The sequence below is a fragment of the Oryzias latipes genome, chromosome 20, assembly GCF_002234675.1.
Source record: "Oryzias latipes chromosome 20, ASM223467v1".
Lineage (NCBI taxonomy): Eukaryota > Metazoa > Chordata > Actinopteri > Beloniformes > Adrianichthyidae > Oryzias > Oryzias latipes.
This window is the reverse complement of record NC_019878.2, coordinates 12348869-12362887: the sequence shown is the minus strand read 5'-3', so window position 1 is coordinate 12362887 and position 14019 is coordinate 12348869. Positions and strand designations below refer to the sequence as shown.

Here is a 14019-nt window from a genome sequence, read left to right as displayed (position 1 = left end):
TATTCCACACACTCTGGAGTTCGCCACACCTATTACTTGATTGAAAACATCTCATAATTTATATGGAGGGGATTGAGCAGAGCTTTTTTTCCCTGTAATAAATACATTATTTATCTCTAACTGAGCCGTCTTACTCTTTAGTTCAATCCAAATAGGCAGAATGAGGACTCATTTATTATTCACCTCTAATGTGAACACGAGGAAGTGTTTCAACATTTAAGGAATTACCAATCTGGGATGTATTTTTTTAAATAATTATGTTACTTAATTAGCCATTTTTATGTGTATTAATAATATGTAATATCTGCGAGGTTACATAAGTGATCCGATAGCCAAGTATGTCCCCTCTGAATGTCAGCAATCAGCCTTGGGGGGAGCTGTGGTCTGTTTACTAGAGGGAAGAGGGGAAGGAGAGAAGGCGAATGAAGGGAGGGGGAGAACAGGAGAGGAGGAGGGCAGGCAAGCAAGAAAACTTTTCACTTGTGAGGAGCCACAGTGGAAGCGTGCGTGTGTGTGTGTGTGGGCGCGCGTGTGTGCTGGAGCGGAGACCATGCAGGTAAAAAAAAAAAAAAAAACATTAGCTAATTGCTCCGAACTTCATTAATTGTCGTTCGTGACCGGTTAATTGCACCGATTGAAGCGGAGCCACGGACTCTTCTTCCTGCTGGTGGAAAAACAACGAGCAAGCGAAAGCCTCGCGTTTACCCGATCCATAACAGAAATCCAAAATTAAATCCTAAACTTTTTCTGCCTCTCGTCGTTTCTATCGCCTGCTCTTCCTACGCCACCCCCATCGTCGAGGCGAACACACGTCGTCCGCTTCAAGTCGCTTTGTATCGCTTAATTCCTACTCCAATTGCGACTCGAAGCTGCAAATTAATACTTTAAATGACCATGTGTTGCCACGCGAGTGTTTAGGACGTAGATTTGAGCGCTGGGACGCATGAAAACGGGGCTCTACTTGACGGATAGGGAGGAGGGGGTGCGAGCGTTCTTAACACATCTGTAAGCGGAGCCCACGTTCATTAATTAAATGGCTTTAGTCCGGCTAGGCCTCAATTTGCGCTGTTGAGCAGCAGGAGGCGGGCAGTGCAACACTAGATGCCCGATTGGCAGCCCACAATCAGAGGGGTAAGGAAATAACTCGAGGCCGAGGTTTGTTTTATTTTTATTTTTTTTTGGATCTCCACCTCGGCGAGTGTGGGTTATTTTTTTCTATCCTGGATGAACTCGGTCGATGGCTTGGAGCTGCTGCTTCTATCGTGTACAGGCGGAGTTTGTCAGGAGTGGAGGGCAGCCAGTTGGAGACAGTTTGACGAGCCGTTAATTATCTCTGCCTGCTAACAGGCTAGCTAGCAAAGTGACACGACTGTTAACAGTCCCAGTCCTTTTGTTTATTAATTTACTGATGGCCCAGCGTTAACCGAGAGCCAAGGGAAGATTATGCTGACGTATGCCGTGAGTTTTCAGTTTGCTTTTTACTGTGCCCCTTCGTAGAATTAATATTAGTATTTCTTATTTTAGCAAAATGCTACCACAGATTTACAAACACCGCTGTAATGCGACGTTATTTGGGGGGGGGGGGGGGGGATTCACAACCTAGCTTGCTAGCTAATTGATTTGTCTCTCGTTGGTACAGCTAATTAGACTAACTCGTAATTAGCCTATTAGGATTAGAAGACACAGGACGTGTTGTATTTTTATCTTTTATTGGTTTACAGTGATAAGCTTACGAAACTTGGTATTTTTATTTAGAGATGTCCACTCGTCGTAATAATAATCTGGTCATATAACCCCGCTAGCTTGCTAATTGGCATGACGAGGAAGTGAGGGTGGAATCTGTGTTGGTATTTCTCCTCGTAGTCATGGATGGTCTACTGGATTGTTGCTGGGGTGATCGATTCTATAGTTAAACCCATAAAAAAAACACCACTCGCCACTTACGGTCTTCGTCGTTCCCGCAAAGTATGAGTTTTATGTATTACTGTAGTACGCTAATGCAGCATGAACCAGGAATGCGCCTCTCAAGGCTGCAGTACCTGCCAAAAGTAGAAGAAATGCGCTCACGTCGAGGTTTTTGGGGGGGGGGGGGGGGGGGGGGGGGGGTTGGTGTAGAGCTATTTTTGTTTTTTTAAACACATTTCACCTGTAATTAAAAGAAATGTATATGAAAAGCATATCATTTAAAACCTGTTGCAAACTTTGCACAACTCTCCCTTTTTACTTGAACTGATCTGGTCGTAGCAAAAAATAAAATAGAATGAGTTTAACTTTCATAATAAAACTAACGTAATTTTCCTAAAATAACATGTTAAAAACAAGTAAGGTATTTGGATAATTCTAAAGTGGATTGAAAATGGCTATTTTTAATAGCTTAAAGTTGTTTTTTGAGGTGATTTGTGATCTTTGCTCATTATTTGAAGTGGTAAACAAGCAACAGTTTATAGAAGTGGTATCTTTATCGAAGTTGCACATTTTTATGTGAAGCTGGTAAATAACAAGCTAAATTTACTTTGTAAACAAGAAAGTTTTTTTTCTGTCTCTCATACCCGAAACCAAAAATATGTTTGTGACGTGCTGCTTTTACCTTTGAACTTAAATTGTATCACAATTGTACCAATTAATTCCCATCAATTCAGTTTCATAATACTGCTATAATCATCTTTTGATCTATTGTAAAAGCGTCCACAACAGTCCTTTAATTAGTATTATGCCTTTTTTAAAAACTTTTTTTTTTCTTTTTTTTAGCCAAAATCCAAAAACCTGTGTTGTTTTCTAGGACCAAGTTTCTGCAGGGTGGGAGTCGCTCATCAGAAATTGCCAGGCCTCATTTCACATCACCCATCTGTTTACACACTCTCCCGCTAGTTTGCAGGCCCTCACAACCCCAATCTAACATTACCAGTGCAACAAAAATAGTGAGCAATATGGGAGCAATCCAGCCGTACAGTTTGGAGCCAGGTTCCAGCTCAGACGAGGAAAACAAAGACGTTCATGAGTCTATTTGTCTGCAAGTGGATGCAGCAGAATGGAGCGGAGCAGGAGGCTTGTGGCCTGCCAATTGTTGCTTCTGCGTCACACTTACAAGCTTTTTCAAACAACATTATAAAGACATACTCAAAAACACAGTTTTAACCTTAATTTTCTTTATATATGTCCTCATCTGAAAGATGCCACAGTAACATGTTAAAAACAACAAAAATGGATTGTTTTTTTTTGGGGGGGGGGGGGTGGTCTTTGAGTTTTTTTCCCCTCATTTATTCAAATGCCTTTTACTTTTTTTGTTAGGAGGAGTCTGGAGAGCTGGTGCGCAGTCAAAGGAATGGAGTGGCAAAGTGGGTCTGCCCCCTCTGCCAACAAGGGCAATCGAACAGATCTTCCTTGTCTTTACATCTCAATGAGCAACACAGCGTACTTCCATCGTGTGTCAACCGGCTGCTGGACATTGTAAGTCTGTTCATGGACAAATTACATTGTATGATGGCAATAACTTTATTTCTTTTGGTCATACTTTGAGCAATATTTTTTTTTCCTGTATATTTAACTGTTCATATGGTTAGATTTCAGGTTTTACACAAGTTGCATTTCTTTGGCCAACTCTAGGGTTACTTTTTTGGCAGCAAAGTTTCAAAACCTTGACATTTGATCCATGTTACAGGAGTTGTCCTCTATAATAAAGGGACATGGTAGAGAGAGAACTTTGAACGTTCATTATTTTAAGAGCAAAAGCATAGCAAACTTGGTCCACTTCAACCTAAAATAACTGAAACCTTAGATAAGCATGACAGGATGGTCGATCAGTGCTGAGGTATTATGATGTGAAGTTGGCAGCGTGTCCTCCCGCTGCATTTAATGTTACGGCATAAGAAAACTTGCTTGCACATCATTTGTCATTTCTTCTTAGATCATCAGTTAAGAGTGACGTTATCGAAACATTGTAAAGGAGTTGGAATGTAAACCAAAGGGTGAAAGGACATGATACGTTTTCATTTTTGTCACTCGATGTATTTTCTTGTGTTGCTGTGTTTCTTCAAATAAAAGAGGTGTAGATCTGGTATTACGAAGAGATTTAAAAGTTTGTGTGTCTCACCCTTCAGGTCAGCAATATACCATATTTCACCCTGCATCCTTAAAAATGTTTAAATGAACAATTTACTTTGAATTAAAAGTCTGCTTGCTTAGTCAGGTTACTTTGTATGGACAGTACCACAACCTTGTTTGTCTTTGTAATACCATTTCTACTTGTTCTGCAAAGTGTAGGATATGTCATTAAAGGAAAAAGTACTCATGTTTGTACATTGTCTGGCTCACTACATTTTCCAGTGTGTTTATTCTGATTTGAAAGTTTGTAGAAGATAAACATCCACCAGCAAGTATTGCTGCCATTTATTTTCTTGTTCATAGCACCAATTGTTTTGCGCTTTTTTAGGTTTCCTCTTTAAATGGCATTGGTAGCACCTTGATTAGCATTTTTGAAGTCAATCAATTGCAGATTTGCTGACTTGTAATGGTTGTGTTGTATGACCCAGTTTTGTTCAAGCTGTGACACAGATGGCCTCACATTTGAGGATCCTGACCCACAGATGAGCTCTAGTTTGATTCATGTGTCTAGAACTGCCATGTTTTTGTCTTCTTCATAGTCTCTGCGATTTAGAAGATTTCTTCATAGCAACCATTAAGAGCAAGGTAACAAAAGTGTTCAGGCATTTTAGAGTTACTTTGTAATGAGCTCCATTTAACATGCCAGCTGAGGCCTGTTGAGTCAGAGTTGAAGAACTTAAGTGGTCGGCAGTTTTTTCTTTTCTTCTGGGCATTGTACAGTTTGACCTTGAGCTGAGCACATAGTTCAGAGAGGATTTGCAACTTTCTTGAATGATTTGCTTGTGGGAGTTAACTTTTTGTCGCTGTAGACCAGACTCTTTGGTTTTTAGGAAAGAGCTTTTTTTATTGCCATTTTCAAGTTAAGGGCAGTTGTTTTTTCACCCTTTTTTAAGAAACTATTTTCTTTTTTGATGTTTCTAATGTTAAAACTGTTGAAACCCCTAGTTTTGTAGAAATGTGTAACATTATTTAACTAACCTGCTTCGATGCAAGAAGGGGGTTTAGATGTGCACACGCTGCTTTTAGAGAATTTTTTTCCCCCTATTTTTACTTGAACTGCTGCAATCTGAATCTTTTTCCTCTCATCTACACCTTAAGAGTTTCTGATTATAGACTGAATTAGACGTTAAAATGATCATTTTAATTCATTATTGCAGAAAAATGTCATGTTACAAATATTTTTAAAGATGTAGATTTTTAAACTTGCTTGTTGCAAAATGATTTAAAGTTTTTTGAATCGATTCTTAGATTTACAAAATCATGACAACCCAATGATTAACTTTTTTTTTATACCCAAAATAATCCGAAGTTGCACAGTTGTCTGTTTTGCAAACTCTAAAAATGCTCCAATTCATAAAGCACAACTTTTATTTTCCTCATGTCTCTTTTAAGAATACTGAAGTGTTGCTCCAGCTGTTAAATTGGAGTTTAATTTATGCTGTTGAGCTAAAAAACAAATAAAAGGCCATTTAAGCTGCACTGCAAAGCGATGTTCTGCTCCTCAGGAATGTGACGTTGTAAATTAAAGCCTGACTTAAAAATGTAACCAACTTCATTTCTTTATACAGATTGTTTTAAAACAAAGTTCGAGTCAAGAAGAAGAAGAAAATCAAGCTCCACAGTCAACAGGTGAGCTTTCTTTCATATTGAAACTGTTTCCTGTTTCCTGACTTGTAAAGGTCAAAACAATCTCAATAGTTAAGATCTTAAGTGAAATCAAAAAAGGGTTTATTGTTTTCTGTTCAACCATTTAATCTTCAATCTATTGCATTTTTATATTTTCAGATACTGAATCTTTACAAGTGAGGCACACTGAAGACGGCAGTTCAGAGCCCCAACAGTCTCGTGAGAGTTCCGACCCTACCCAGATGCTCGGAGACAAGGACATGGATGAAAAGAGAGTAATGGAGCAGGAAGGAGGTAAAGTTCAGCAAGAGCTAGAAGAGGAGGAAACTCCAATCGCAGGAGCCAAACAACGAAATGCAACCGAAAGCACAGAAATGTCAAACACAAGTGAAAAGTTGCTCTGTAAAAATGGTGTGCCAGCTGAAAATAATACGCGGTCATTCAAATGCAATGCTTGCCAGGAAAGTTTTTCCAGCAGAACTGCCTTGAGTGTTCATTACACTTGTACTTCCCACATTCAGAGAATGACGACAGGTTCTGCAAAGCAAGGTGCAGAAAGTAATCCTCAGTCTCCCTCAGTTTCAGCCCGGCCATTTACATTAAACAAGCCCTACCAGTGCGCTGTATGCAGAGTCTCTTACAATCATGCCATCACCCTTGAGAGCCATATGAAATCTGTCTTACACCAGACTCGCAGTAGAAATGCTGGAATGGTCGCACAAACTGTAAACAGCGCGACGGCTGCTGCTAATCTGAGAGGTAACGCCGCCAGCGCCTCAACTATTGTAGTGACTTCTGGAAGTGAAACGGGTCATTTAGTCACTTCCAGCAACAGCGCTGCTCCTGGGTCACTAATGCCAAGCTCTGCTGAAGAGGGAGAGCAGATTCCAACTTCACAAGTGGCTCAATCCCTTCTCGCCTCCCCGGTGGCCTCAGCTCAAGCGGTCTCAGCCTTTCTCACCCTTCTCACTTCGAGTCCCAACACCCTCTCGCACTCCCTGCTCCCCTCCCTGTTCACGGCCAGCGCTGCTCCCGGTGCTGCTGCGCCTCAGCTCGTGCCTCAGCCTCAAATGATAATGCCCTTGATCCTGAATGGGCTTCAAGCCCAAACCCAGCAGCATCAGGAGAACCAGCAAGGCCAGCTCCTCACCCAGTGTGTGCCATTTGTAGGCCTCGGTGCAGCCCAACAAGCCCTCCTAACCCAAAGACTTAACAGCTTACAGAACCAGTGGCCCTCTGCCGGACTCCTAAACATACAGCCTTCTCAGGAAGACCCAAAGCAAACTGTACTGTCTGAGGGAGAGATCAGTGAAGAACTTGACCAATGTGCAAGTAAAGAGGTGAAAGTTGAAAGCAATGAAGGCAGTAGGAAGGAACGTCGCAGCAGCTCAGACGGAAACAGTGCCACAAATCAGCTGGAGTCGGGCGGTGATAAAGCAGCCGTGTTAAATCTCTCCCCGGCGGCCACAGAGAAGAGCCTCTGCAATAACATTTCACCTTCTGCATCGATGCCCAGCAATGCAAGCCTCAGTCCTGTAAATATAAACCTTACACTCAGCCCCGATCCTACCCCTCAAAAACCCCTCATGGACACAAGCCCCAGTGATTCCCCAAAGTCCAGCCCAAGTTCCAATGCCTTAACTACAAACCAAACTCGTCTCCACTCTAAACCAGTGAGATCCAGTTATCCAGACCTTCCGGTGCTATCAGAGTTCCAGTCAGAGGTGCTCTGGGCGTTCTTTGAGTCGCGTAGTGAAGCAGATGCTGCCAGTCCTCCTCACGAGGACTGTGAAGCTCTGGGCAGAGAGGTCGGTCTGTCTGAAGAAGAGGTACGAAAGTGGTTGACCCAAGCCTGTCATGCAAAGCAAAGACAGAGGGCGATGGAGCTTGAACGACAATGCCAAGGCTCTGACGACTACGATGATGATGAGGAAAGCATGCTAGTCATAGCAGAGGCTGAGTCTGAGAGTGATGTTCAGACTTCAAGTGGGCGGGCCATAGACCTGTCCAATAATAGAAGGAAGCACAAGCCCCGAGTTGTGGGAAGGAAGGGTCAAGAAGATTCGTGTCTAACCTCTGACTCAGAAAATGAGGCATACACCTCAATTATCGTTTCTGATGAGGAAAGTCGCGTCGATTTGGTCAAAGAGAGCTGTGAAAGTCCTGCTAAAGATGAAACCCAACAAGATGCTCAGAATGGGTCAGCTGGTGGGAAGGTACTACGCTCCACTACTGTGTTTCTGTCTGACGCAGAGGACGAGTATGAAGATGATGAAGGTGGGGGTAGCCAGGGGGCCAAGAGGAAAAAAAGGAAAGGCGAGTTTGAGCGGGATGAGGTGGAGGTGAAGAGAGAGAGGCCGGATCCAGACGTGGATCTAGAGTTGGAGGCTCAGGGGGATCCTCCAAGTTCACACGCCTCAGTGACTGATGTTGCTGGGATTGTGCCTGCTGCTCTACACTCATTTCCATTGTCGCTTGGTCCTTTTTCTGCACAGTTTCTTAACCCTTATGTTCTCTCTCTTCCTCCCTCAATGCTCACCGATGGGAGCAAGATGCCGCTTTTTTCGAATCCCCAAAACCTTACACGCTTTTCCAACTCCCTTCTGTCGCAGTCTCTTTCTTCTCACAGCCCATTGTCCCCCTACCTGTCCAACGGGGATGATTGCGAGTCGGCTTTGGATCTCAGTATGGGGAAAAACAACTCCAAACCCACTTCTTCATCCTCGTCTCTTGCTGACAGTATTGCAGCACAGAAGGGACAGTTGTTGGATGGGCTTGGCTTGCGGCCTACATCCAAAGGTTTGGTTGTTGTGCAGGTTAAACCAGAATCCATTGCCACCATGTCCCCGTCAAGCAGCCCGATAAATCTGGTCAACTGTAGCAATGTGGCAACACCCCACATGAATGCACGAGCAGCAGCAAAAATGAATGCCATGCTAATGGAGAGGGAACGAGAGAAAGACCGGGAGCAGCAGCAGAGGAAGTCCAAAGGAAAGAGGTATCGAGATATGCGACGCTCAAGGACCATCATTCAGGCTGAACAACTTGACATTCTGTACGGCTGCTATTTCAAAGACCCAAATCCCGGGAAGCATGAGTTTGAACAGATATCTGAGTGGGTTCACCTTCCAAAGAAAGTTGTGCAGATTTGGTTCCAGAACATGAGAGCAAGGGAAAGAAAAGGAGAGGTCCGTTTCATCAGCGATGGGACTCTGGCAGCTGTTGGAAAGCCTCTCATCAAATTCACTTGGCCTCTCTCCAAGCCGATCTTCTCCAACAAGTCTGCTTCAAACAACACAGGGGGCATCACTGCCACTCCAATTGTGCGCACCCTCATAAAAACAGAGAGAGAGTCTGGAAAAGAGCTAGACAAAGCAGTCATGGTGAAAAAAATAGCTCCTGTTCCGATCAAGCCCAAGGAGATGAGTTCCACTGCTGTGGGATCACCTGTCAGCAGCAGCGCTTCATCTATGCCAAAGACGCATCCTGAAACCACCAGCAATGTCACAATGGTTAAAGTTGCACCCAAAGTCAATACCCCGGTGCTCTTAGCAGCACCCAGGGACCTCATTCCAATTGCCCCTAGACCGCCTCATCCACAAAAAGCAGAAGAAAGTGAAGAGGAAAAGACTGATGAGGAAAAAGACGATGGGACTGAAATGACATCTGGACCGGGAATAGCAAACCGCATGGTACCAAAGCTGGCCACAACTCCCATCAATAACAGGTCTTCACTGACAGCAGTGGTGCCGCAAAAGCAGAACGGGCTGAACTACTGGACCCCCAAGGTCCCCATTAAAATCAACACGCTGTCAAGAGAACAATTGGCTCTTCCCACTCACAGCGCCCGTACCATCCCGCCTCCTCCCACGCCCAACATTGCACCAGTAAGCCCAAATACCCAGAGCTCGGCCAAAGCGGCCAGCCCCTCCACTCCAGCTGTGGCTAAATCAAGCCCAGGAGACGGCGGCTTTCTGTCTCACTCATCCAGCCGTCGACCACGTACTCATTTGTCATGCCTACAGCTGTCCATCCTACAGTCATGCTATGAGACCTGTGCCCACCCTAATGCCATGGAGTGTGAGGCCATCGGAAGCGAACTGAACCTTCCTTTGAAGGTGGTTCAGATCTGGTTCCAGAACACAAGAGCAAAGGAGAAGCGCTGGAGGCTGCAGCAGGAAAAATTGGTAAGTTGACAACAAACGGCAGCAATTAGATCAGGGCTGCCCAACCCTGGACCTCCAGATCTACCAGCCTGCCTGTTTCCCAGCTCTCCCTGCACTTCCTGCTGCTCATTAACTGAATCAGGCGTGCTCAGTCAATCAGAACATAAACACCTGAATCAACTAATCAACAGCAGGGGGAGGATGAAAACAGGTCATGTCCGAATTCCTTCCCTACTTTCTAACAACTAAAAAACTATAACTAAACGGGACTATCGAGTGCTCTGGATTTTGAGAACAATTCAGACACCATGCTCAGTACTTTTTTTAATTATTATTATTAAACCGCAAATATGACAAAGTAAAAACCTAATAATTGGCAACATTTTACAAAGACCATTTATAAATCTACGTTATGAAAATGAAAACTTGGATCGTTTTTGAAAAAATAAATTAAAACATTTTTTTCACATGAAAAATCATTCAAACCCAAAGCATTGTGGTCTTTTTTTGTTGCCAATTTTTTGTTTGTTTTTATTTGCAGAAGCTTCTGGGAAATTTCTAGGGCATTGGATTTTGGAATTGTAGATTTGAACAGCACCTCAAAATGGTGAACACACTATAGCACTCTAGGTAGTGAGTAGAGAAGGAATTTGGACACAAGCACAGAGTGTCTTGAGGACCAGCATTGAGGAGACCTTGATTAGATGTTTGTTCTGCTAAAACGTGTTTTTCTTCTGTTTACCCCTTGAACACCAGAGCTTTTGCGCCAGTGTTGACATTCTTTTAACTACCGTAACTCTTCAACGTTTACTCAATGTAATTACAGCAGATTCAGACGTGGAGAAAAGCGGCGTTGTAAATGCTTTTCGTTAATAATGTGATGCGTTTTGTGATGCTGTTTTTCTTTGTGTCAGAATCAGCTGATTCACTTTAATCACCTTAAACAGTCAAGGGGTTGACTTAGGTCAAAAAGCGTGTGTTATTTAGGTGTTGCCAGTGACATCTCTGGTGTTGAGGGGCTCATTTGGAACATCCAGGGAATTATACATGTTGATAATCTGTTGAAAAAACTGTAAAAACGTCTAAAACATTTTTTTTCTTCCGGTTTCATCTCTGAACTTGGACCTCAGTCTCCTCTGACAGGTGGAAAGGTGGACATGAGCTCAGGAGGCTACCTGCAGTACAGTGCTCTGAAGGCAAATCGGCCCATTCTACCCAAGCCCGTTCAGTTAACAGTCACTGAACCTCTAGCCTCTCCAGTGCCAGGCCAACCAGTGCCAAAGGAGGCCCTAACGGGGCACTGCGACACCTGCAAAGTCTCCTTTGAGTCACGAGCTGCTGCAAGGGCCCATGTTTTCTCCCCCCGTCATCTGGCTACCCTGAGAACCACTAACTTTGGCCAGCCGACAGCGCTCGTCAAAAGTGGAAGCAGTACCAACGGATCGGGCAGTATATTGCCAAGCTCACAAGTATCTCTTCCCACTCCTGTAACCAGCTCTGGATCTGGTTCTGAGGGCGAGATAGTCATTGAGCTGCCTCTGACGACGGCAACCAGCAGCAGTTAGACTCAGATCATGAGTGGTCTGCAAAATGACAATTGTTGGACCCATTTGGGCTCCTCAGATTTAAAAACAAAAACAAATTAGAGCACTAATCCTCTAAAGCTAATACTCTTTTGAAATGACATTTGCTATCCCTTTGCCCGCTGTTCTTTGCTCAACCTTCACTCAACTTGATATTCGTTAACCTAAAGATTACACCCGGAATGAAACACCAACGCTTTCCTTGCTGCTTGTCACACTGTGGCCATCGGGGAAACTTTTAAACTTCTCAATTTTCTTGAGCCCTCACACACTTTATACTGATGTTTTTGGTCCTGACCCTGTGGTATGTATTAACCTTACTTCCTATTGTTTGTAAAGCCCATAACTTTCTATGCTTAAATCCTACCCTAAAGACTGAAAATGTTTTTGTTTTTTAAACCCCTTTCTCTTTTGCAATGGGCCCAGCAACTCTGTTTTTTGGGATGATGACATAAAATGTTGATAATAGAAGACTTCCTGTTTGCTCCTGTGGAATTGTATTTCTCATGCCTGCTATCACTTTTGGGGCAAAGGTTATTTGGTTATACAAAAAGACTGAAGCAGTGGGAAAGGAAAAGCTGACACTTCTTTTTCTTTTTTAAACTTTTGGAGTGATCTAAAGTGTCTGCTCATTTGGGATATAAAAAGGTACTAATGAGAGAATAGGGCTGTTGAATTGTTCCTTAAATACATCTTCATAATTTCATGACAATCCAAATAGACTGCGCTTTGAAAGGTTTAGGAAAGTAGAATTTTTTTTGGCATACTGCACTTTGACAGATTTTACGTATTCAGAAAATATTTTAAACCTTCTAATACTGGTGTCTTTTTACTAAAAGATGCATGTTGGACACCATAATATGAAAAATTGCCCCCCCCCCTCTAATTAAACATGCTTTAGGTGTCGGCATATTCTTGTCCAAAAATTAGACCTGGGTATTTTAACAGAAGAGCTTTGTTCCAAATGACATTTATATCCATGTCTGAAGGTATATAACAATTTCCTGCCTGTACAGTTGTCAGCATTCTCTTTGCCAACAGCTGCAGTTATTACATTTTTTGCTTTTACTTTAAATTTTGACAATACTTTATTCCCCCCCCCCCCCCCCCATGTCATTTTGGAAAATAGCTCTTCAGTCAGGAATAACGGATCTTCTGACATTTCCTGTTGGTGTGTCTAGAAATGACAAATGGGGAAACGCCACCAGGTTAATTCAAGTCCAGATAATCGTGGTATAATCTGTTTAAAATTCATTTAAATCTGGAAGGTAAATACCAATTTTTCTGTATTTAGGATTCTCATTAAATGCTTTGTAATGTTTTTCTTTTTTAATTTTATTTGAGTGTTCAACAAATGATAATGGCATTGACAGATTTGAGGTCAAAAGCCAATCCTGCTAAATGGTGAATGCAAGGTTTGCAAAATAAACTGTTTTTCTGTACTTTCTTGCCTTGTTTAAATCGGTTTAAAAGAAGATGAATTCTGTTTGTGCCCTAAAATCAGCCATCTAATAACTACACAGGAGACAGTAGGGTACAACAAGTATCCTCAAGAGACTAATGGATACTCACACCTAGGAAGCAAATTAGGAAACTAAATTAGTTGACCGAGCTAACAAGATGGTGCTGTTTTTGAAGGATCTTCAACAAACTAAAGGTGTTTTTGTTTTTTTGTTTTTCCTTCAAATTACATTGTATATTAATGTTGCTATTGATAGTTTTAACAAAAATGCAAAACTAAAACAAACTTTTGTAAAGAAATATATAAAAAAAAATAACTGATATTCCAAAGTGATCCTCCCTGTGCTGTCATTCAAAAACCAAAAAGCAATCTTTAGGTCGACAGAGCAGGAGGGGTGTAATGCAAACTGTAAATGACATCCCACGGCTTGGCACTTGCACTAGTCCACAATTTTTTGCACAAGCTACAGAACACAGCCATTACCACAGCATCGAATCACTTGGTGTTTTTCTTTTTTTTTTTTCAAACAAAGCCGGTAACCATGTCCTTCAATGAGTAATAAGTTGTACATCTGTTGGAAACTGTATCTTGTGTGTAAAGCAAAGGACTGGAATGCTTGAATCTCAAGACTGGGATTACACACACATCCACACACACGCACACACATTCAAACACGGTGTTGCACTGTCCAAACTAAATTCATTTTTATGGAGATCTGCTTTTTACTCTTTTTGTTTATTGTCACTTTATCGCTATTGTTATAACTGTACTACTACTTATACGATTTATTATTACTGCTCATCACTGTTTTGGATTATTGATTCATAATTGGTTTTAAAATGCCACCTCTGCTCAAAAAGAGTAATACTTCCTTGAATATTGAACAATAATCGTGGCAGTGTTGTTAAGAATTGTTAGACTTTTGATTAAGATTAAGCTTATCTTTTGTTTTTCTCATCTGTACCTGCCTTTTGTGTTTGGTCTCCATTATGCTTTCTTTGATATTCAGTAAAAGAAATAAAACTTATTGAACAACAAAGGTCTGCAGCATTTTTGTTTTAATGAGTTTTTTTAGGAGCTG

General features: G+C 42.1%; 1 protein-coding gene across 3 annotated transcripts; it reads left to right on the top strand.

Moving 5' to 3' along the window:
- Positions 1–3: 3 nt before the first annotated feature.
- Positions 4–13977, top strand: LOC101157653 (zinc finger homeobox protein 4). 3 transcript variants are annotated; one of them, XM_011488801.3, is made up of 5 exons: positions 4–556; positions 3289–3447; positions 5670–5730; positions 5887–9914; positions 11024–13977. In XM_011488801.3, exons 1-5 carry the CDS (start codon positions 551–553, stop codon positions 11456–11458), a joined length of 4689 nt encoding a protein of 1562 aa, XP_011487103.1. In that variant the 5' UTR covers positions 4–550; the 3' UTR covers positions 11459–13977. The 3 variants fall into 3 exon arrangements, with proteins under 3 accessions (XP_011487103.1, XP_011487102.1, XP_004081258.1); XM_011488800.3 differs by lacking the exon at positions 4–556 and adding an exon at positions 573–1131; XM_004081210.4 differs by lacking the exon at positions 4–556 and adding an exon at positions 1154–1458.
- The last annotated feature ends 42 nt before the right edge of the window (positions 13978–14019 follow it).

Coding starts and splice junctions, on each gene's coding strand:
- LOC101157653 (XM_011488800.3), top strand. CDS start 1,102: ATGCCCGATTGGCAGCCCACAATCAGAGGG. Junction 1,132..3,288: donor GGCAGCCCACAATCAGAGGG/GTAAGGAAATAA, acceptor TTTTTTTGTTAG/GAGGAGTCTGGAGAGCTGGT. Junction 5,731..5,886: donor TCAAGCTCCACAGTCAACAG/GTGAGCTTTCTT, acceptor TTATATTTTCAG/ATACTGAATCTTTACAAGTG.